This window comes from Bombus bifarius, unplaced genomic scaffold (assembly GCF_011952205.1).
Source record: "Bombus bifarius isolate JDL3187 unplaced genomic scaffold, Bbif_JDL3187 scf7180000010252, whole genome shotgun sequence".
Lineage (NCBI taxonomy): Eukaryota > Metazoa > Arthropoda > Insecta > Hymenoptera > Apidae > Bombus > Bombus bifarius.
The window spans coordinates 738,603-763,249 of record NW_022885576.1 but is presented as its reverse complement, the minus strand read 5'-3'; the positions used below and the strand labels follow the sequence as shown (position 1 = coordinate 763,249).

Below are 24,647 nucleotides of genomic sequence, written 5' to 3'. Positions count from 1 at the left end.
TATCACACTACATTGTATTATTAATTATTAAATTAAATTATTAAAGTTAAAGTATATGCGTCATATCTTTAAGAAAAATTAGAATTTAATTATCAAAAACTTCGTTCCAATGTGCTTGCATAGAGAACAGCATTATCCGCCACAAATTGCAGTGTTGTATCGTTTACGCGTAATTCGCGTCAAACTCTGCCGTGCAGAGAAACAGCCTCGCACAAAATTCAACCTTACCTAAGAGGTTAATGTAATAGATGTAGTATCGTGGAAAGAAGAGCCTGTGGCACTCGATAACAAATACCACCATTCGACACTAACTAGTGTCTGACGACGGTAGCCCAATGGTTAGCGCCTTAGGTTGCGAACCTTCGGAACCCAGGTTTGAATCCCGGAGACCGATTTTTCTTCCACGATACAAGAAATGAGAAGAAGAGCGGCTGTATCCAGCAGCGACATCTCCAGCGCTAAGCGCCGTAAGAACTGCCTCGCCCCCAGCGATCACATCACAAAACCGATTCAGCTTGCTAAAATCAGAACCACATCCACAGTCTCAGCCGGGACCAGCAAACTACCCAACATCAAATTCAACGCTAGAGCAAATAAAACAAAAGAACCAAATACCTACGTGGCAAAATGGGAAAACACAGTCCCACCACATCGCCAAAGCAATCAACACCGCAGGGGCGACAGGCCTCATCGTACAACCCTGGAGGACCAGCACCACCAGCAACTTGTCTTGTAACGTTATGTTGATAGGCGGCAGTTTGTATTCCCCCCTTGTAGTGGGTGTAGTAACGCGTGCCTCGTTATAACGGATCTCACTGTAGATCTTTGTCTGATAGAAAAATTAAAAAAAAAAAATTTTTATTCTATATTTTCGACTTCCTTTTTCGCGTAGAATCAACCCCTTTCCGCTTGTACCACCAGTTACCAACCACCCTGTATTTTAAAGCACGGTACGACACACAGACCCACGTTACAAATTTCACACTCAGAGCGCAGTAGTGTTGTTGAGAATTGTGGATCTTTGAGGCCGAAATAATGTTATAGAAACACTAAATTTATACTGAGGATTAATATTAAAACAATGATATATTTATTTCATGGACGATTCCTTATATATTCATCGATACACATTTGCACGCGTCTCAGCACTTTCTTCTATACCCGACTGTAAACCGACTCTTCGACGACCCTTAACCGACTGAGGAGTTTACATTCATTTGTTTTCGAGACGCTTCGGACACACATACTTCCACACACTGATATTCACATACAAGTATCTCTACTACGCACTTAACCTAGTCCAGCACAGAAAATTATACATATCTCAACAAGTGTTTTTCAAATTGCTCTTCGTTTCTGAAACTACATTTTGAGGTTGACGATCCTAAAAAAATTTAAGGGTACGGATCGGCATGTTAAGAAGAGATAAAAGATGAAGAAGATTTAACCCTTGAACTGTAGAGGTGGATATTTCATGTTCAAGTTATTTTGACCGAATTGAGTTTCTCGCAAGGGAGCAGGTAGAAAACCTTCCCAGCCCCCTGCCTAAAAAAATTATTTGATAAAAGTTTTATGATAACCTTAATCCAAAACATTTGAAGATATCATACGAATTTTTTTGGAATCTTTGCTTATTATTATTATCGGTGGGATGTGTTGTTGCATTTTGGATTTAGTAATAATAATCTTATCAGTAGAAGACACAGGTTTTCTACCATTTGGCTATGAGCGCTGTCGTTCGTCACTTTCTTTTCTCCACTTGCCGCACTTTCTCTGAAGCATTGTTTTACACATCCGTTTAGCTCGGCTACTTGGGCAGAACTGTTAACGATATGAGCTGGGGCCTTTTCTTTTGGATCCGTATCTGTCTGTAGCGGTACTCGACAGTGAGCTTTCCAACGGTTTCTGTCCAGTGACTCACTACACAAAGACTCTATTCTTCGGATAAGATTCTTCGGGCACTGATGCTCAAGAGGAGATACACCTACATGAGAGTATAGGACCCGGGAGAGGACTCGAGCGAGCAGGCGGCCCTAAACGACCTAGGAACCGCCAAACTGGGAGACATGGAGAAGCCGCCGCGACCTCCCGCTCACCTACAGTATGATCCAGGTGCTCACGGGACACGGCGTATTCGGCGAGTACCTGATGAAAATCGGACGGACATCTGTCACCACTATGGAGAGGGCAGTGACACGGTGCAGCACACACTGGAGTTTTGTCCGGCGTGGGAGCTGTCCCGCTACACTCTGCGGCACGTCATAGGCGAAAGACTGGCCCCTTCGGCGATCGTAAAAGCGATGCTGAACGGGCCACAGAAATATGAGGCTGTCTGCCTCTTCTGCGAGCGAGTTATGCTCGCAAAGGAGCGAGCAGAAAGGGAGAGAAAGAGAAACTCTCACTCTTGTAGGATAACGCGATGGAAGTGGATGGCGGTCAGGCGGCCTAGAGCCACTTCGTCGCCGTCCCAATGGACCGCGACTAGAAGAGGGGATAGCGCTAGGGGCAATCCCTAACGCCAAATTCAACAGTCAGGGAATTGTTAGGACTGGCTCGAACATGAGGTCGCGGGAAGAGGGTGCAAAGGAAGATAATTCATAAAAGGTTCCTGGAGCACTCTTGTCATACGCGTAGGATGGTCATCGTAGAGTTTTAGTCGGTAAGAGTCCGACACTACTCTGCTGTTACCGATTATTAGCAGCAACGGAGTGTCCATGAAGATTTCTCCACGTGCAAAAAAAAAAGGTAAAATTAGGGGAAATGTGGGTTTTCCCATGTTTCTCAGGATTCCTCTAGCAAGCGACCAGTGGTGGGGCGATTATCGCCGAACAAGAGTTTTCGATTTTCTCCAATATATTTTATCGCCTCGTACAACACGTCTTAACACACAGAATACACTTGGTCAATTAACACGTGGTCGACTTCTAAGACAAAAAAGCGTCGTTAGAAGTCGTACCAACTTTGGCGATCATGCCAACCTAACATTTTTCAACAGAAATCGGCAGGTATGCAGAAAAATACAAGGAAAGAACGGCAACACATCCAAACCAGCTGGCTGCTGAAGCGAGCAAAAGTCTCATAGAAACAGAACTAAAAAGAAAACACCCCACTGACCTCGCTAAAGAAATAAAAAAGTTAAACTCGAAGGTAGTATCCCGCTGGGGGTAGCCATCCACATGTTATTTAGCAATTAAGCTAGAAAAATTTACCAAATGTCCAGCTGGACAAATTGTAAAATACAAATTAAATAATAACAAAAAAAAGACATTTTCTTGCAGAGCCACGAAAAGCTGAAACCGTTAATTCAAAAATCAAACCTTCTTATTTTTTATTTGTGATGAATGAAATCTTTACCAATATGTATGCTACATTTCTCTAATTATAATAACAACAAACACAATATAATTTGGAGCATCCTTGCTTACTTAATAAATGATAATTAAATACATATCAATAAATAAATATAATTCAAATTATACCTTGTTTGATCGGAAAGATTACAAATACGTTAGTAGAAGTTTAATTTTAAAAAAGTCAAAAATAAAATTTATTTTTTAAATTAGTACCTACATGCATTGATATGCATGTAGTGATATCTGACATTGTATCATGTTACACTATTCTACCGCGGTGGACCATCGAGTTTTCCACTGCATCAAGGGGAATCTCCCTCTCTGTGGTAGGAATGACTACTATGCAATTACCGTAAGGTTCTTTTTCTGCAATTATTGGAGGTTTCCTTTGCAAAAAACTACGGTGCAACTACAGCAAATTCTGTCATGACGTCAAGCCCTATTTGCAATTAATTCTTCTATTTTTATCGTTTTCGTAAACGAATAAACAAATGCAAAACAGGTACATCACGCCAGAAATATTATTTGTAGCCGATCAATTACTAAAATTACTATTAAAATGAAATTTAGATTTTATTATAACAAATCGCGAGGAAAGTAAGTTTAATGTCTATAGAAAACATGTTAAAATTATTACATAATTTCATTGATCTATTATCGTTTGAAAAGAAAGCTTTTCTTATCTTCACCAGAAAAAAGGTAAACAATTAATTTCCCTTACTGAGGTAACTTAGCTTAATTATTGTGCGATTGTGTTATTCTCATATTTGTCTATATCGTATAGAAAACTATGAACATTTCCATAGAACAATGAAACGATTCTTGTACCGTGGAACCATAGCGAGTATAACTCCTTTTCTGATGGAATTAAATAAATTCTTGTATCTGCTAGCGTGGAATCAAACTGGGCAGATTCTTAACTTTATATATTCTTGCATATGGAACACCTTCAGCACTTGGCCGCATGGTGCAGCATCTGCGCTGTGGAACAACTAAAGCAATGGGCGTGAGCACTGTCATTTCCTTTTCGTTTATATCTAATTGGTACCATGATGTTATAGATCTCGACACTTGCTAGGGGAAACCGTCCGGAAATTGAGTCGTTCTTAGTCATGAAAAATCAACGTGGAAGATTAACAAAGTTCGTGTTCTTGCGAGACAAACAGAGATGAATAGAGTGTTTCTGCCTCTGTTTGAAACATTTATAGTATGTCACACACGCACAGAACAAGAACTTCATGTCTACCATATAGATTTTTCACTAGTCACGACTCAATTTTCGAACGGTTTTCCCTAGACTACGGTATCTAACGATAGAGGGAAATTTCCTCTCTAGTTACGGTATATGAATGTCGAGATCTATTTATATGATCGTGATCGGTACTTAACCAAGTTAAACTATATCTCACAAATATTCAAAGTCAATTTTCTCAGAAACAAAGCATCATATGAAAAAATTTTATTCTATATTTTCGATTTATTTTTTCACATAGAATTACCTTTTGCCCGATTATACTATGATTATCACCACAACTGTGTTTCTTATTTAAAAAATATCATATTATAGTAAGTCATAATATACACACATTTGTAGTTATAATTTGAAATAATAAAAAAATGTCGAAGGATTTCAGTAAGAAAAATATACAATTTTAAATAAATTATATGTATTTGTGACTAATATATTTTACAATATTAGTGAATAAAATATGTATTGATTTTAAATATAAAAATTACATTTATATAATCTAATATAATAATTAATAAAATAGAAATTAATGAAATTGTGGAATTAAACTGATATCAATATTAGTCCATGTTTCATGAGTTTGATGATTACTATTAAATAAATCATTATTTATCTTAAAAGATCGTAAAACATTTTACGTAAATGCGGAATATATAAAATAAGAAATTACTGAAATATTCAAAAAATTATTTTCTTGAATTTATCAAAATTCAAATTCAAATTGGACATTTTTATCAGTCCTATTAAATCATTAATCTATAGCAAATTAGGTTATTATTCATTATGTTTGATTCATTTCATACATCGTTGATTAGATGATGTATCTAATTTCAATAATACTGTATGTCGAAATTATACAAAAGAAAAGGGTTTGACTTCAGTGAAAACCGTCGTAACATGACTAATGTCAAATAAGATCAAATTTTGCAATGCTAATAACAGTAATAATATTCGTTTAGCTGATAAGAAAGGGATCAGGGAATAGAAATAAATACATATTTAATAAGAAATGTTTTTAGTAGGTTTGACAGGAGGAATAGCTACTGGGAAAAGTAGTGTTGCTGCTATTTTTCATGAACTCGGTATACCTGTCATTGATGCTGATCAAATTGCACGAAAAGGTTAGAAACGAAACAAAACTTTTTCTCCGTGATAATTACGATGTAATTTGCTATAAGATGATTTTAATATTTTTGCTCTCATATTTCTTAATATATATATATAAATATATTGTTTATATTTTTATTACTTTGTATATGTAAAAAAGATATATATTTCATTCATTTGTTTAAAAATTTATATGTTTCATATTATGTAGTTGTAGAACCTGGAAAGCCAGCTTGGCAAAAAATACGAAAAGAATTTGGTTCAGAAATGTTCTTAGATACAAATGAACTCGATAGAACGAAGCTTGGAGATATAATATTTAATGATGTAGAAAAAAGAAAAAAATTAAATGCTATAACACATCCAGAAATATATAGAGAAATATATTGGCAAACATTCAAATATTTTCTACAAGGACATCAGTTTACAGTTATGGATTTGCCATTACTTTTTGAAACAAGACATATGTTGAATTATTTACATAAAATAATTGTTGTAACTTGGTAAGGATTTTCATTTACTAACAATTATAAGAATACATATACATAAACTAATCAATAACTAATCAATAAATAATCAATATTTAAACTCATCAATAGTTTAAAGTTATTAAATATAAAACAAACTGTACATTTTACCTTAGCGAAGAAGATTTGCAATTACAACGACTTATGGAAAGGTCAGGTTTCTCAGAAGCTAAAGCAAAACTAAGAATTGCTGCACAAATGTCATTGGAACGGAAAGCAGAAATGGCAAATTTTGTTATTGAAAATTCTGGTAATGTACATGATACCAGAGAGCAAACTATTAGAATTATTAATGTTTTAAAGGCTTCCAAATACCATTGGAAGTTACGTTTTTTGGTTGGACTTTGTTGTACTGCTTTACTAGCAGGTGTATATTGGTTACGAAATAGAAAAATATGGTCTTTACCAACTATAGTGTAATAGTCATTCACTTACAAATGCTTATAAACACAAATACCAAATTATAGTGAGATCTTAATACTGCATTTGTCAAATTTAGAAATTAACCTGTTTATATATATAAATAAGATAGTTTAAGAAAGTAAATAGCTATTACACACTTTACACACATTTGAAAATATAGGATGTAATGATATTATTTACTAAAATTTTCTTATATTATTTCTTTTTTGTAAACAAAGTGAAATATACGGGGGTCGTCTGGAAAGTAATACCCGTTTTGAAATAACAATACAAATGCATCTTAAAAAGTTTTCTTTATTTGTAATTTCAGTATATATATTAAATTTAGTATGTATACTAAGTTATTTTTGATACAACCACCAGCTTTACATTTTAACACTTATCATAACGTTATACGAGTTTTTGTATATCTTCGTCATACACTTCCGCCGCCAGTTCACATGATCATCATCTTACGCAATCCTTTAAATCATCGTTTCTTGTGAAACATCATCGAACAAAAAACTCTTGAAATTTTGCAAAAAAACTGCAATGAATGTCATTTTGTAATTAAATCACAGACACGATCTTGAGCTCCTCTGTAATGAGAAACGCACGACCTGAATGCTTATGATCACGTAGTTTCTTTGTCCCTATTGAATTATTGCACCCACGATCTTACTAATAATTCATCCATAACTCTATTATCGTTACCTGCTGTAATTCGGTAATAAATAATTTTTGGAAGAATCTTTCAGCCTTCGAAAAGCGTAAAAGCGTCATCGACGAGATTTTCAATTCGCCTCGTCATTTTAAACGTGTGATACAAAGACAATATTAAATATTTAAACACAAAATTTTTCATGACTTATGTCAATACATGAATGAAGCTAGGTGACCTTCCATAAATACATTCCATCGTTTTATATAGTTGCTATATATAATAAACGGGTAGTACTTTCTGCATGATCCTCGTACATCATGCTTTACAGTTCTTCCAGTTGTAGAAATTGAGATATACATATATGTTAGTATAAGGTACAAGATTACAATTACTATTTGCTTTATACATATATTTGAATTGGTGAATGAATTATTAGTTACTATTAGTGATTCATATAATATCAGTAATTATGATAAATTTATATCTGATATATATAATTATAGTCACTTTTTAGATAATTAACACGAAATGTATCCATAAAATGATGATATGTAATTTTATATATAAATAATGTACTTTAAAAAATAGCATGAGTCAAGACATATTACGTGAGAAAATGTTTTGAGATCTTAAAAGCAAATTTAACTGGTCTACATAAGTTGTTTTTAGTACATAAGTAACATTGATAATTATTAAGATAGAATAAGAAGTTGTAACAGTGATGGAAATACAAACTCGTGGGTTCAGTTGTAACTTGCGAATTTCTTAATATCTTTCGTATCACTGGTTATTACTCCTAGTATATCTTGTATAAATAAACAGCCAAATGACACATAATTGAAATTATATCAGAAGAGAAGATTGTTATAGAAAAATTTGTCCATGTGTTTCTATATGTACATACAAAAATTTATTTTTAACATTCCTATTATATTACCTTTTTTCCTTTATGTGATGGCGATCTTTACATTCATAAAATACCTACAAAGGAGGATAATACTGTAGAGACTTGGCTAACCAATCTGTGTTTGCAAAAGTAGTCTAAAGTATCCATCTGGACAAAGAGCTTTGCAAATCCCATTTATTAGAACTCATAGGAAGAAATAGAGATCTTTTTACATACATATAGCTTTGCAAATTTGAAAATATTAAAATACAAATTTTGTACATTATAAATACATAATTTATAACAAGATGTATTTATTCTTAGATACATAATTCATTATTATTTATTCACAAGATTTCTAAGAAGATTATTCTCCACAAGATTATTTTATCTCTATAAAAAATAATGATTAAAAAGTGGAATATGAGAATAAATAATTTGCAGATCTATACATGAGCACATTTATTTCATTTTATGAATTTATCAATCAGTGCAGTTATAAACATTTTGAACATCAAAGCAATACAATTGTTTGAACAATTTATATATTTACAATTTCAGAAATCAAAAATATTTCGTAATATTTCGTAAATGTCAGAACATTCGATTCTCATTAATAAGAATAATGTTTAGAATGTAATGCTAAACTAAACAAAAGTTATATGAAATATATTTTTTCATAATTTTTTTAGAATAAAATAAAATATTAAGTAACAAAATAAAATTTTAAAAAACTTCAATTATGTGTACAAAGAATGTAGTATGAGTGCTACTTCTGAAGAATTTAAAGTAAGAAGATCTATCTTTTTAATGAAGTGCTTATTAACATAAAGTTATACATAAAAGATTATACATTTGTATGCATATATAAAATATACGAGTACTTATTGCTCAATATCTTATACGCAAAATATATACACATATATTAACCCATGACTAATAGTAATATGACTTGAAAACATACACATATTTATTTGGTTTATGGGATGCATATTACATTATCTGTATACCTGATTCTTAGATTTATGGGTCAGGTTTAAATCCATAGTCTTTACTTTCCATCACCTAAACCCAAAGCCATTTACTTAAGTAAAATTGTAAAAACACAAAAGTTCACAATAAGTACTTAATTAATTAAAATATCACTATTTTATAAGAATCGTTAACTTATTTGCTAAAAAGATGGAAGTATAAAAATTTTTTCTGAGAAAATGAGGAAGCAACAGAATACTATTTACAGCAGTGCATAGAGAACAATCATAAGGTTCACCACCATTTTTGTCGTAGTGATAAACCTTAACTTTGAACTTTCAATATAATTCATTTACATGCTTCATTTTAGTTTTGTACTTATCTTAACATATTAGTCTAAACGAGTCATTTCTTATCTATATCTTTTTTAATTTACAAATTTTTTACTTGTACGAGATTATTTTTTTAATGATACAAAAAATTACCTACAAAATTATTTGTATCTTCATGATATTACATTATTAAAAAAAGAATAAGAGAATATCATTTTTAACCATCTGACATGGTTCTAGATCAATATTCTTATTAATCTAAATCTATACACACTTTGGACATTTATTGTGTTGCACATATTAACATATTAATGTAGTCGACATTCACGTTCTGCAGAATAAATTATTGAAAGGAACGAAAATATTCAACTTAAGCAGCTGTAAGACATAATAGTACAAAACAATTATGATCATTATTTTTGCTCTGTATGATAATTTCTATGAGTTCCTATATAAATATTTAAGATGTCGCATTCTTTAATTAATATGACATTTTCATCTTTTTTTTTATAGTCTGCAGACATTTTCTCCATTTTTTCTTTTCATTCGCATTCATTACTGGTAGTCGAAGAAATACAGTATTATTTTGAAAGACTGAATGCAGGAGACAGCACTCTTGACTTGTCTATGTGCTTGAGGTACTATTTGACGTTCCCTTCGTGCTTATAATTTATTTACTGCAACACAGGCCTAAGTTCTTGAGTCATAATGGGATACGAAACCAACGGTGCAGTAGCACCGGATATCGAAAGAGGTAAACTAGCAGGTTGCTGTGTATTAGGTGGCTGTTGATTAGTTGCCTGAGGACCTGAACCGCTCATCGTAATCGTTTGTTGAGCCATCGTAACGATAGGCGGCGGGATTGATACTGGTGCCATTGAAACTGCTGCAATAGAAACAGGCGCAACTGTAGCTATACTTACAGGAACTGTCGCAACGCTTGCAGTAACTGTACGTAAAGTTCCAGCAGCTACCGCTGCGTTAACCATTTGTTGAGGTGTTGGAGCTTGCGATGGTGGAACAGTGTTTGTGATAGTAACTGCTGGAACTGTAACAGCTGTTACATTTGCAGTTCGTTTCCCTGACATTCTTAACTGAGCATTTTGATCCAAAAGAAATTCATTAGTTGCTGTTAGATCGCTAACCTAAAGAAATAAAACGTATAAATACGTCGATTATACATATACAACATAAAGAAAATAATTATAACAATGGAATTATATCGAATTGAAAATAATTATAGTAATAAAATTAAATCAAACTGACTTGCTTTTTTAATTCCTCTATTTTCTTTCTTAGTAACGCATTTTCATCTTCCAAAACAATTGCTCTAGCTTCATTACGCGGTATCACTGGATAATAATATCCTGGAGTAACCGGTTGCGCGGTATGTTGGCCTACGAGTGGTGAAGTTTCAAAATGAACAACAGTTTCACCAGAAACTATTCGTCTCTTTGGTTCAGGAGGTCCTATATAATCAGGTGGATGTGAAGACGTACTGTAACTATTATTTGTGACTAAATTGTGTTGATCTTCCATTTGCCAGTGAAAGCTATAAAGATATATAAATATATCATTAAACAAATATATTTCAAAGATATTTTGAGACATTTCAAAATATATTAAACATTTGACGAAAGTTTTGTCTTTTTTAAGATACACATCAAATAATTTAGATAGAAAGAAAATAAACAGTAAAATTTTTAAGAGACTCACTTTCTATCCTCCTCGTATCTGCGATTCTCACCATTACTCGTACCATTGAAATTGTGCTGCGGCCTGGACACATTATGATGGGATGTTGTGATCAAATTATGTTGTGGTTCTTCATTTTTCCAATGTCTAAATTTACAATTTGTCCTTTGGCAGCTACCCTTGATAAAATCCTTACACATTGGATATTCGGACTTTTCATTGTTATTTTTCAGCCTACTCAAGATATGAGCAGGTAATTCTCCTGTTGCTCGAAATCTCTTCTCCTCACTTTCTGTGCAGTGAAGGAATTTGCAGCCAGGCCAATTGCACATCCCATTTTGAAAATCGTGACAGAACGTGTATTCTTCTACAGGATCGTCCTCGGAACGTTCGTGCAAATACTTGCAACGTTTACCCCTATGACACACGTTTCGCAGAAAATCTCTGCATACGCGGGTAGGTGATGCATCTCCGCTTACATTCGTCGCGCCTACTGTCTTGCTCGCTTGCCCGCCTCTCGTGCTATCCGACTTTTTTTTCAGCTTCTTCATCGATGATACATTGCGATCATACCTCGTAACGAATTCTTAATCAATCGTTATTACTCACGCGTTATACGTATGTGCTGTAATTACAAAACAGTTTATTATAATACAATTGGTAACAGGTAAATCAATTTATTTTGTACAAAGATAGAATTTGTAAAATCGAACATAGGAAATAAAATACATTGTCATCGATTTTCCTATTGTCAAAAACTGGAACGTTAGAACAATATCGATATCGAGTATGTCAGTATAGAATCATAAAATAAGTTGACAAAACCAGTCAAAATAAAATGATTCTTGCAACATCGAATTGTTTTTAGAATTATTTATCAGGAAAACATTTAGGAACGCAAGATTTATTTTAACAATTGATAAATATATGATAAATATATATTTTTGAGTCATTTCAAATATTTTCTATGATGCCGTTAATTTGTTACTTCATTTTAAAACGTGCTTGACTTGCATCCTTCTGCACTTACGTAACATAGTCGGCAAAGGTGTATCGTAAAGAAAAATCTCTGGGTATAACAAATAGAGAAGATAATATTTTTCTTGTTGCGTAAAATCCTGTAACATTTAATGCTTAACTTAATCAACTTACGTACATACACGCATATAAATAATGCTATTTTTATACTTTGAAAATAATTTGGCATATACGTATACAATGTTGTAAAAAAGAAGAACTACCTTGCCCAATTGTTTAATTATATATCGCCGAAAGATTAAATGATTAAAATATTTATTACGATTACGCAACTCTCTCGCGGTGGAGATTATTTTTAGTTCGCGTATATGTAGTCATGCCAAAAAACGGTATTATATCACAGAAGCATTTTCTGAACTTTACTACAATTTGGTAATTCAAGACGCTACAATCCAACACGTATACGAACTATAATTACACCTCGTACGAGTTGTAATTATGCACCACAATATTAAGCCATAATGTTAATTACTGTGAGTAGGTATTAGTATAATGAATAGAATATGTGTAACATGTATATATGTGTAACATAGAACATGTATAATGTGTTTAAAATTTCCTTGTTAATGTTTCAATATCTGATTTTTGCAGATATTATTTAATAAATTTCCATATTCATTGTATAAATTGATCGATGATTAACATAGGTTGTTGGTGAAGAAGAGTAAAAGACTTCAGTTAAATTAATTTTTATTTTTTTTATATAATGATTATTACATGAGTGGTAAGAGGTCAACAATGTTATATACAATATTACCTTATTATTTATATAAACCTTCACGATCGTAAATATAATTTCAATCTACCAAGAAAGTAACGTCCCTATAAAGTGGTCAGGCCAATGTTCTTTTTTGGGGAACTGAACACACTTTATATCATTCGCTTTTACAATCGATCGGTATCTAGCGTTTAATAGGGCAAAAATAGATCGGGCAATGGCACTGTAACTAAACTATTAGTGAATTAAAAAAATACGATTAATTTTAGTCGCGTTCGTATAAAAAGAATAAATAGAAAAGTATAACTACAACATTGTCCGTCTTTTTTTTTTGTTCTTCTTTGTTAGAAATAGACATCTAGGCCATCATATTTGGAAAACCGCTAAATACATCGATTTAATAATAAGAACCACAGTAAAAATTTCGCACTGAAGAATCATTTTCGTCTTAAAATTTATTAGGTCGTTCGAATCGATATGCTTCTATTGTCATTCTACTAGTAAAAAATAAAAAAAAGGGGAAAACAGAAAATAAAAAAAGAAAAGCACATAATATGTATAACGAAATGGGAAATGAAAAAATTATTGATCAATTCTTCAAGCTATTATATAACATATAATATAACAAATTATTTTTTATGTATGTACAGAAGATAATTACATGTTGAAAAAGGAAAAAACAGCTGCAATTTAAAATCGACTAAGACTTAACATTAAATAATTTCTTTAATTTACAATTAAAAGATAATATAATAATGTAGTTATTGATCAAAGAGCATGATAATTCGACTTATTTCAGCTTATCATTATCATAATTACTACATTTCTCATTAAAATTCTTAACATTAAAAAATGTCAAAAGAGCCGAATTAATTAATGGTTTACACTTTGAACACAAATAATTCCGAAATCGTTTAAATAAATAACGAGTATTTTTAATTAGAACGGATTTCAAACCACTAATTCTACAAGAAATATATTAAGGAAAGTTTATCAAGACGTAGGATATATCGACACAGGCATTTATAAAAATCGTTCTTTGCATATAAACGTTATTTATAATTTATGTAATGATACATTTGAGTCGTAGGGTGCAGTGCTTGAATTGATCGCAAAAAATAATGACGTAAACGTGTGTAATATCTGTAAATAGAGATTAATACCATTTTATTCAAGAAGATATGATATCGAGATTGGCAGCATGTTGAACATTTTACATGGTATTGTCTATATTTTTTCTAATACATTTTCTCCTAGCCTAGAATTTTGTTCTATGTACATATTTATTGCTACAATTCTCTGCTTAATTTGATTTTGGTTCCTTGTTTTTAAACGGTAACATGGTATACGTTTGCATTATTCTTGTCATTTATCAGAGCAGGTTTTTGAGATTGGTGCTTCAACAATAATATCGGAAAAATATATACAATTCTTAATATTTTTGTTGGTATAAAAATGTTCAAGACTTTTTTGTTGAACCTACACGCTACCCAATTTGTTATATTCTGTATTCTCGAAGTATTTAGCAAACGATACAAAAAAATTACGAAAATAAAAGGGAAAAGAAAGGAAACTTTAATATTAATCAATGTTAAAGTTATATACAAAAAACAAAAAGAAAGACATTAAAATATTTTTTCAAGCAACATCCATATTAATATAATTGCAATAGGTGCCACATAATGTATCGGTATAGTGTAAGTTGTATTTAACAAATCACCGCATTGTGCTTTAACAGATGTATATTTTTTCAAGAGCTCTGCTTTTTCTTCAACAAATGCATTGTACTTTTCTTTTAAAATAACCAATTCTTCATGGAGCTCTTGAATTCTTTGAGCTTCGTTCTTGGCACGATAATACAGTTGTTTTAGCTTCTCAACAATTTCTTCGTGAGATTCACAAATTAACCATTCCTTTAGGCTTTCTAGCTCTTTCTTGATGGTTTGCTGCGATTCTAAATTGTCTTCAACTTTTAGCGAATCTAGAGATCCTATCAAAGTTTGCAGTAAATATTCTCTGATATGCACACATTGCTGTATGGTATCATTCTTAGATAATGGTTTTAGAGTTTTGACATAATCTCCTTCTAAATGTTCTTCTTCATATTCTTCATCTAATTCACTGCTATCTTTATCTGTTTCATCTTTCTTTTCAAGTTGATTAATTTCCATAGAGACAGGCTCATTTGAAGTGATGTTAATATTGCTCATGCTGCCAACATTCATTTCTGTTTCTTCGTTTCCCTTTAATTTCTGTACAGTTTGAGGTAAATGAGAAATTTCCAGCTGTTTAACATTTTCTTCGCACATAAATCTAACTTCCATTTTATAAGGTACAAAAATTTCTTCTGCTACTTTATACACAGGTTCTTCTTTTTTAACTTCTATAACAGATTTTTCACTTGTATCATCACTGGTAATACTGCACGTATCATCTGTTGCATCTGAATTAGCATCAGATTCTGAATTCATATCTGTATTATTTATATTTACATTTCCATTAACTAAAGTTTTTCGAGATGGTGGTGGTAAAATATATTCCGTTGAATTATCATTATTAACCAATGAATCATCTAATTGTTCTTTTGAAAAAGAATCATCAGAATTTTTTAGCTGATTTGAATCAATATCTTGTGAATTAATTTGATTATCTTGTTCATCTTTCACAGAATAAAAGTCCATTTTTGTCTCTAAATCGATGTCTACATTGTCAACATGAATGGAATTTAACTTATTAAGAATAATATTGATGGCTTCTATAGGATTTTCTTCATCCTTTGCATCTACTATGCCAGTTGTTATTAATTTTGAATTCATGTCCTGCAAAATTTGCATGTAATTTCTGAGGGCTGTGATCTGCTTATAGATATTCACAGAATCTAATCGAGAATCACGTAATCTTGCCTGCAAATTTTTCTCAATTCTAGATTGATCTTCGAGTCTCTTTAAAAATTCTTGCTTTTCTTGCTCTGTGCTTTGTACTATATCCTGTATTTTTTCTTCACTTTCTTTTAGTTTATTTGTAGTTTCTTGTAATTTTTTTTGTGCTTCTGTATATTTGCTACATAACTCTTCAAACTCTGATTGACTATATTTTGCTACATTATGAAGGCTTTGACATTCTTCTTCTGTTTCATTTAAACGTGCTTCTAATTGGACTAATCTCTGAGTTACCTCTAATTTTTCTTGTAATACTTTCTGTAATGCCTCTTTTGCTGAATTTTGGTAATGTACTTTTTCTTCCTGAAGCAATACCAATTCGTTTCTAATTTTATCTTCCGTATAATTTTTAGAATAAACAGCCAGTTGATTTTCCATACTCTCCACCCAAGATAATAACCGATCCTCTGTTATCAATGCTTTCCAAGATTGATTAGCAGCCTTTCGAGTATTTGCTACAAGTTGTTGAAGATGTACTAACTTAGAATAAAGTGCTTTCTCGCGTTTTGAGGCTTCTTGCATGACTTGATTCAGCTTGTACACATCTTCCAATGAAACATTATTGAGTGGAGATGCAACCGATGTACTAAGACTAGCTTTAGCTTCTTTTCCATCTGGCAAATATAATTTTAATGTTGCAACTATACATCCATGTCTAACTTTTTTTGTACTTTCTATCACATCTACTCCAAATTGCACTATGTCACCAGAACATACTTCTTTAGGTGCTGATTCTAAACTAGCTGCACTGAGTCTTTGATTATTAACAAATGTACCATTACTGCTACGTGTGTCTTGTAAAAAAAACTTTCCACCTGAATACCATAGCAGTGCGTGGTTTCTAGATAATACTTTACAATCAAAAATGGCATTGTTTGGTGTAGCTCTGGCTCTTGCCACAGAGCGACCAATTTTAACAGGTTGCTCCAGTGTCAATGTACGTTCTTCAAAAGGATGAGAATTATCACGGCAAATTAAAATTCCTTTGGCTGTCATTTTGTTGTTTTGCATAGAGTTTATTTTCAAGTTGGAATTCTGACTGGCAGGAAAACTGGCATTTTGTACCCACTCACCACTGGCTACAACCATAGCCGATGTAAAATCCAAAGAATGGCAAGTTTTTCAAGAAAAGTTTAAAACTCGTATGAAAAAGGAATTATTGATACATAATGAAGAAGAGGGAAATTGTGAAATTTCAAAGTCACGCGTTTTAATATCATCGAATATTTTTACTATCGTGTTGGTTTGTCACGGAAGTTACTATTCACACTCGATCCTATAATTTGAACATGAGGATCATACATCAACTTTCCAAAACTTAAAATTTGTCATAATAATAAGTGACATACGAATTCACATGTTTTTGCAATAAAAAAATTTCCGTTACTATCTCAACAGTCTTGTGGTGTTTCTTTTTCTATTTATCATAAAATTCCTCGTACAAACGTTACAGTTACACTGTATTCGTCAATTACTCGAGTCCAGAATGTTCCTTGGTTGGTTAATTAAACAAACGAACGTTTCATCAACAATATAATGAAATCGAATATTTCGAACGCATTAAGAATAGCCAAAAGATATGTTTCTTCGAGTAAGTAGCAGTGAGCGTACGCTTTCACACTTTCGTCCTTCGTACCAGTTCCCTTGCACTTTGATGTCTTCGACGATACATTCAAGGAAGTTCATTAGAAAAGTGTGAAATACACAATGCGTATTCAACAATACTCGAACATGATAAACCGAGTGATGTTGTGATCAACTAGATTAAGATCAAATATATTATTCTCGAACTACTGCATTACTGTATTAAGATACAAGCGGTCCACATTCCTTTAACTCAGTACTTTTCAGTTCCGCGTTTCGCTGTTTATCGACCGACGGCAGTATAGTCATCTATACGACTACAACGGTGTAGCAAATTCAAAGTAGACACTTGGGCGTGCTACATCGCGACAGTCATTCACAAGAGAAAGAAACGTATTTAAAGAGAGACATTTAAAAAGGCATTTATAACCAAAGAACCAATGGCAGAATTAAAAACTATAAAATTGGTGTATATATTTCGAATCAGTGATATAAAGCACTATTCATAAATAACTAAAATCATTAAATCTTCTTTCAAATAATTATGCTAATTTTTAAAAAATGTCTATTTTATGCTATTTATTCTATGTTATTTATATTTAGCAAAACAAATTTATTAAGTCTATCGTAAAAGGTTAATACTCTATAATATAGAAGTATTAATTACTGTCACAACATAAAATAGAAAAATACAATATATAATATTCTGGTCTTGTATTTTTGTTTATCGTATTAAAGAATATATTTATATTTTTGTTTACAAAATACAAAATGTGTAGTATAAAGGAAATATTTCCATATAAATATCGATGGACATCGCATGCATCAGTGAACTCAGATAGACTTGCACAAGAGAATAGGATAATAATATCGTTATAAAAAAATCTTTTAAAAATTAATTAAAAATACAAAATGAATATACGTATTCACGGCGTTTCTAATAATGCTAGTACTTGATAAAATACTAATATGATCAATAAAAAGGATAATTTATATTTAGAAGTATTGGTAGCTTATTTTTATAACGCAAATTTTATAATGTACATATCTAAAGTTTTATAATTTCAGAGTAATAGCTTATTAAATGTTGTACTTTCAAAACTGGAATAATTAATTCACAATGAGTTATTGGAATTCATTTTTATGTATAAAAAATTTATTTCTGTTTATGAAATTCTAATTAGTACAAATTTTTATGATTGAATACCAGATATTAATTTACGTACGATTCACAAAAATCATGCAAATATAAAATTGTTGTTCATAAAACATTGTAAATAACTGAACAAGATAAATAAAACTATTATAGAGTTAATGAATACCTTTAAAAATATTCGATTTGAATATTCTTATATGAAAACATATGAAGATCGATGTTTGTCGAATAGCTTATTGTATCCGGATACACTGTGAATATAACCTAAATAAGGTTACGTAGTAAATTTCACGGTTCTAAACAAAGTTCATGGAATTTTTAACGTACAAATCATGTATAAATATTCTAATATTCAATATCAATTCATTTTTTGATTATATATAATTTTATATTTACTTCTTATAACTGAGATGTGAAATAAAAGAATATAAGTAACTTAATAACATATAAATATTTTACATGTATGTACATACTATACACATATATGTTCAAGTAGCTATGTATATCTTTTTTTTCAGTGATTAATAAGTATTTTGTAATTTTATAAGACTTTGTGTTTCATGTATAAATAGCCAAGAAACAATAACATAATTTATATTTATAACAATAAAACGTCACAAAAAATAAACGAATAAATAAACATGTCAGATACAGAAGATTATATGTCAGATAAATTTTTACATGGAATTGAAAAATCTACTTCATCGAGTCTCATATATCGACATGCAGATAAAAGAAAATTTGAACTTATGAAGAAGAAAACTCAGATTGAAACAAAATTAGATGAAAAAAATAGCATAAAACATATTGAGGAAGAAAAAAGAGAAGCAGGCTTATCCTCTGCAATTACAAGTTCTAATAAAGGTTTGTTTTTTTTTTGTTTCTACTAACATTTGTGGTTTAATGGCATATTATATTATTGTAATGCTTGATTATACAAATTTATGAATTTATTCTTAGGTTATGAAATGATTATGAAAATGGGATATAAACCTGGTCAAGGCATAGGTAAAACAGGATCAGGAAGGATTGAGCCAATTAGCCTTAAAGTAAAATTAGACAGGCAAGGTTTAGGGGAAGGAATTGCAAAAAAAGAAAGGAAAAAGAAAGATAGTTCGCATCACGATAAATTAGATAATAAGTGTATGAAGGATTTTCGAGATAGAATCGCACAAAAAAGAACAGAACAATTATTAAAGACAGACTTGTATAAAAGCCAAAAAGTTTGTCAGAAATTAGATATGCAACAAGAGATAAAAAAGCCTCGAGAAATGTGGTTTTGGTTACCTCAAGATAATGAAGATGATGATAATAGTGATACAGAGGAAGATGATGATGTTTTGCCTGTTAGTGGAAAACTTGAAATTTTAACTAAATATTTAAGAGAAAAATATTTTTATTGTATTTGGTGTGGAGTAGCACATCTAGATGAAGATGATTTAAGAGATAATTGTCCAGGAGATACAAGAAACGATCACTAATGCTATTTTAATTTGTATTACTTCAATTAAAAGTGCATATAAATAAAAAAAGGTAAAATCAAAATTTACCATGTTTTTACTTATACCTATGTTTTAATCATACAGTAAAGAAATCTTATAAAAAGCATACAAGATTCAGCATCTAAATAACATCAGTAATGCTTCTTTAGTGTGGTCACCCACAGTGTATGAAGACATAAAAGATCCATTAGAGTCATAATGCAAAATACTGAAAAAGTACAGTAGAAAAAAATCTAGCAGTGTACAATGTAAAAGCAAGGGAAACTTATCCTGATTCAGCTATGCTATTATTTCCTAGCAGGAGTTCAGCACCCCTAAGTAACAACATGTTGGAGGGAAAGTTACCTATAAAAGCATCTGTTTTATTTTCTGTTCTTTCATTTCAGTCAGAATCTTTGACCATACCTTTACTATATTCAAAACAGATTAAGTAAAACAAATATCACTTAAAGGAATTTCTATCACAATGTTTATATTTGCACTTTTCTTTGTATTAACAGCGTTTATATATATGAATGACACAGTTGCTCAAGTAACAGATGATGAAAATTGTGAAACACTACAGTCAGAAGTACATATTACAAAAGGTACTATTTTTATTTTGAATTAATTAGCTTCATATACAAGCAAGTATATGTAAAACGAAGATATTTTTTGATTATTTTAGATCAATATGATGAAATAGGTCGATTAAAACGAACATGTAGTGGAGATATAACTGTTACAAAATGTGAAGGGTTTTGCAGTTCACAGGTACAACCAAGTGTTGCAAGTACAACAGGATTCTCAAAGGTGAGGATACTGTTTAAAAGAAGAACAAAATTCGTATAAAAGTAATGAAATACACATTTTTGAAATTTATTTTTATTTCCCCAATAGGAATGTTATTGCTGTCGTGAGAGTTATTTAAAAGAAAGGCACATCACACTACACCATTGTTATGATGCAGATGGAATAAAATTAATGAATGAAGAAGATGGAGTAATGGAAATCAAGATAAGAGAACCAGCAGAATGTAAATGTATTAAATGCGGTGATATATCCCGATAAATATGAAAATATTTTATAAAAGCATTAATAAAATATAAAATAGAAATTATATGTAATACAAATAATGTGATTTAAAATAAAAACATAGAACATATTTAAGACAATTTACTTTCCCTTTCCTCTTATATTTGTAAACTGTATTAAAAAATATACAATTAAAAACTACAATGCCAGATTAACTAAATGTGTATTTTGAAATGTTATAAATTAAATACTAAAAAACAATGATAGATATTAGGATGCTCAATATAAGATTGTTGGTTTTTATATTATATATAATTTTGTTCCCATAACTAATGAGTAATAAAATTTAATTTATTTATGACTAGAAATTTTAACAAAAATAGAATTTTATTTATAAAAAAAAATTATATAAAATATTTAATATAATCATGAATGGAATTCCAGATAATTATCAATTAAATTTCACATAGATTATATTAATGCATATTATTACAACAAATAGATTAAAACATTATTAAAATAATAGATAAAATGAACTGGTTATTAGTATAACTAACATATAACAAATAATTAATTTTCCAATTTTATCATGAATAAAATAGTTAAAAGCTAAGCTAAATAATAACATTATAAATAATAACATTATAAAAAATACTAATAATACTATATTTTAGAATTTTTAACAGCTAGAAATATGTATATATGCTGTAAAATATACAAAATAATTCTTTGCCATTTAAATCAATGAAGCACCATAGTTTATATACAGTTTATTGTTTGAATATTATAATTTTCACTATGGTAATGTACAACAAATTATTGTCAAAGTCTATTATACTGCAATGGAAAATAATATTATGTAATATTAATTGTATAAACAATTGATTTAAAAAGGAATTGTTTAAAATTAAAAGAAATTTTGTATGTAGATAAAATTATAAATATATAAATATAAATAAAATTTAACATGTAACTAGAACTTGTATTGATTATAATATTCTAAAAATTATTCATGATTTAGAGGTTTTAATTGCTATCAAGATTATAGTATTATAGAATATAATTTTTATATACATATATGTGTAGTTGATATATCATGCATATAATTATTACCATTACAAATGTCATTATATTTGTAAATATATAGTGATAATTTATAATAAAAGTATAACAATATAAAAAAAGTTGTCATGTATAAAAAATTATAGGAAATTAAACTTTGACTTTACTTATAACAAATTGCTTTCATAGAATATTATCATTGAAGATTATAAAAAATATTATTTATAAATCTAAAGTATGAAAGTGTTTGCCATATGTATGAAACAATATTTTCAAAAACATTTTTATTTCCTAATAGTACTTCTATATACCATATATTTAATCCCTTTCTTAGTGCTATTAACATACGCATGAAAAGGGAAGGGAGAAAACATGATCACCTACAGGGTATAAAAGGATAGAACGTACAATCTCTAAGCACAGTAAAGTGGTAGATCTAAGAGGAAAAATATCGTGCTAACACTATGTTACTATATCATATTGGTAAATAAAGAATTATAATACTTGTGTTGTACATTGACATTAAAATTAATATAAGCAAATAAAATAAATTAAATTTTATAACTGAAATTATAAGCAAAATAAGAAACATAAAAGTATAATGTATGTCAATGTAACATTTATATTATTCTATTACTTACTGTGTAGTAGGTGCCAGCGTTTTAATATGCCTGCTAAGCGAAACTGCAGAAGCTCTTATAGGCGTTGATGAATGTCAAGCAACTCCAGTTATTCACTTTTTGCAATATCCAGGATGTGTTCCAAAACCAATTCCTAGTTATGCTTGTAGAGGACGTTGTAGCAGTTACCTACAGGTAATATATAAAGAAACAAGTAATTTTACTTACAAATATATCAATATAAACAAATAAAAACATTTCAAATATAGAAAAATACATTGTATTTTATTTTTATACAAATAAATTTATGAATCTTCCCTACATTAAGAATAAAAACAATCAATAGACAATTCTTTAAGAAATATTTGTTTAGTTTTATATTTTTTCATTAATTACTGATTAAAAATAAATAAAAACATATTACTTATATTAATTAGTTTTAAAAATCTTTCAAATTTTATTATATATAATCAGTTTATATTATTTTATATTAATATTAACATTAAAATAATCGAAGTTTATGTAAACATTTAAACTTAAAAATATTCTTTAAAATATTCTTTTAAACATTTATAATATTCTGATTTGTATAAGCGTGCATAATAAGATGTAGGTATCACTGTTTTTCATTCATGGTTATAATGTAAGTATTTTCTGTTACTTATATTATTTATAATTCCTATAAACATACAGTTAGGCATCAGTTTTATATTCATATTTACTGAATATCATAGTATTCTGCACAATGTTATCTCAACCATTTATTTCATGGAAAATTGACAAATTAATATATATAAACATCTATTCATTCGTACCTGTTTCTACAGGTATCTGGATCAAAAATTTGGCAAATGGAGAGGAGTTGCATGTGTTGTCAAGAAAGCGGTGAACGAGAGGCCAGTGTATCCTTATTTTGTCCGAGAGCCAAACCAGGCGAAAAAAAATTCCGAAAGGTTAGGTTAATGCTTTGACTTAATCATAGATTTTTTAATATTTTGGATAAATGTAATAAATTAATGAAGTGTTGGCCGATTAGTCACTCGCACTATAAAATCAGGAGCAAATCTTTTGATACCATGAGTTCCTCACAGCCATATTGTTTTTGTCTAACTGATCAGTGGAAAGCGCATCTGAAAATGAATATCGCGCGTCATTTGAATTGGATTATCCTATAAGAACTATTCATAAATACAAAATCATGTTTGTTTATATAATTTATAATTAACATCAATATAACAAATCATATGGAAATATTTTTACTTAATAAAATTTAAGGATGTATATATATAAATAATTCAATTTACCACCTAATTATTCGTTCATAGGTAATTACCAAGGCGCCTTTAGAATGTATGTGTAGACCATGCACTAGTGTAGAAGAATATGCAATTATCCCACAAGAGATCGCTGGATTTGCCGATGAAGGCCCGTTTACGACCTCTGCGCATTTTAGAAGATCTTCCGACTTGCAGTAATTCTTTTATCAAACTTTATATTGTAAAATTAACAAAATAAAAGAAAATATTAAAGATAAGGACTCTTTATTGGATGTAACGTTATAAAAACGTAAATAAATTGAGAATGTAAAGTATTTGATGTAAAAAATTCATTGATATATAATATAAATGCATTATATTAAAAATATGCTTATTCTCTGCTAAATATTTTTCATACATAGAAAACCTTCGATGATATTATATATTATTTATATATGTTATTTTAGCATTCTTACGTTAAAGGAAATGAAAGATAGTTTTAAGAAAATATCGTGAAAGATAACTAATATTTTGATGGATGTATATCAGAAGCCTTATTATTTTGTTATAA

The 24,647-nt window shown here is 30.2% G+C and overlaps 6 protein-coding genes across 6 annotated transcripts; 4 read left to right on the top strand and 2 right to left on the bottom strand.

Moving 5' to 3' along the window:
* The first annotated feature begins 5,350 nt into the window (after nucleotides 1-5,350).
* LOC117216235 (dephospho-CoA kinase domain-containing protein) lies at nucleotides 5,351-8,150 on the top strand. Its single transcript, XM_033462821.1, has 3 exons — nucleotides 5,351-5,723; nucleotides 5,921-6,212; nucleotides 6,353-8,150. The coding sequence occupies exons 1-3, from the start codon at nucleotides 5,612-5,614 to the stop codon at nucleotides 6,654-6,656; spliced, it is 708 nt and encodes a 235-aa protein (XP_033318712.1). The 5' UTR covers nucleotides 5,351-5,611; the 3' UTR covers nucleotides 6,657-8,150.
* A 986-nt stretch (nucleotides 8,151-9,136) lies between these two features.
* LOC117216233 (zinc finger CCCH domain-containing protein 10-like) lies at nucleotides 9,137-22,980 on the bottom strand. Its single transcript, XM_033462819.1, has 4 exons — nucleotides 22,842-22,980; nucleotides 11,209-11,812; nucleotides 10,759-11,044; nucleotides 9,137-10,637 (listed from the first exon to the last, which is right to left on the bottom strand). The coding sequence occupies exons 2-4, from the start codon at nucleotides 11,736-11,738 to the stop codon at nucleotides 10,167-10,169; spliced, it is 1,287 nt and encodes a 428-aa protein (XP_033318710.1). The 5' UTR covers nucleotides 11,739-11,812; nucleotides 22,842-22,980; the 3' UTR covers nucleotides 9,137-10,166.
* LOC117216232 (sarcolemmal membrane-associated protein-like) lies at nucleotides 13,950-17,917 on the bottom strand. The gene has a single exon (XM_033462818.1). It carries the CDS (start codon nucleotides 16,969-16,971, stop codon nucleotides 14,569-14,571), a length of 2,403 nt encoding a protein of 800 aa, XP_033318709.1. The 5' UTR covers nucleotides 16,972-17,917; the 3' UTR covers nucleotides 13,950-14,568.
* LOC117216234 (G patch domain-containing protein 11) lies at nucleotides 18,664-20,167 on the top strand. Its single transcript, XM_033462820.1, has 3 exons — nucleotides 18,664-19,049; nucleotides 19,141-19,486; nucleotides 19,583-20,167. The coding sequence occupies exons 2-3, from the start codon at nucleotides 19,264-19,266 to the stop codon at nucleotides 20,101-20,103; spliced, it is 744 nt and encodes a 247-aa protein (XP_033318711.1). The 5' UTR covers nucleotides 18,664-19,049; nucleotides 19,141-19,263; the 3' UTR covers nucleotides 20,104-20,167.
* On the top strand, nucleotides 20,304-21,279 carry LOC117216237 (partner of bursicon). The gene is made up of 3 exons (XM_033462823.1): nucleotides 20,304-20,711; nucleotides 20,792-20,916; nucleotides 21,004-21,279. The coding sequence occupies exons 1-3, from the start codon at nucleotides 20,591-20,593 to the stop codon at nucleotides 21,172-21,174; spliced, it is 417 nt and encodes a 138-aa protein (XP_033318714.1). The 5' UTR covers nucleotides 20,304-20,590; the 3' UTR covers nucleotides 21,175-21,279.
* On the top strand, nucleotides 22,621-24,383 carry LOC117216236 (bursicon). Its single transcript, XM_033462822.1, has 4 exons — nucleotides 22,621-22,683; nucleotides 22,849-23,015; nucleotides 23,648-23,773; nucleotides 24,146-24,383. The coding sequence occupies exons 1-4, from the start codon at nucleotides 22,665-22,667 to the stop codon at nucleotides 24,293-24,295; spliced, it is 462 nt and encodes a 153-aa protein (XP_033318713.1). The 5' UTR covers nucleotides 22,621-22,664; the 3' UTR covers nucleotides 24,296-24,383.
* The last annotated feature ends 264 nt before the right edge of the window (nucleotides 24,384-24,647 follow it).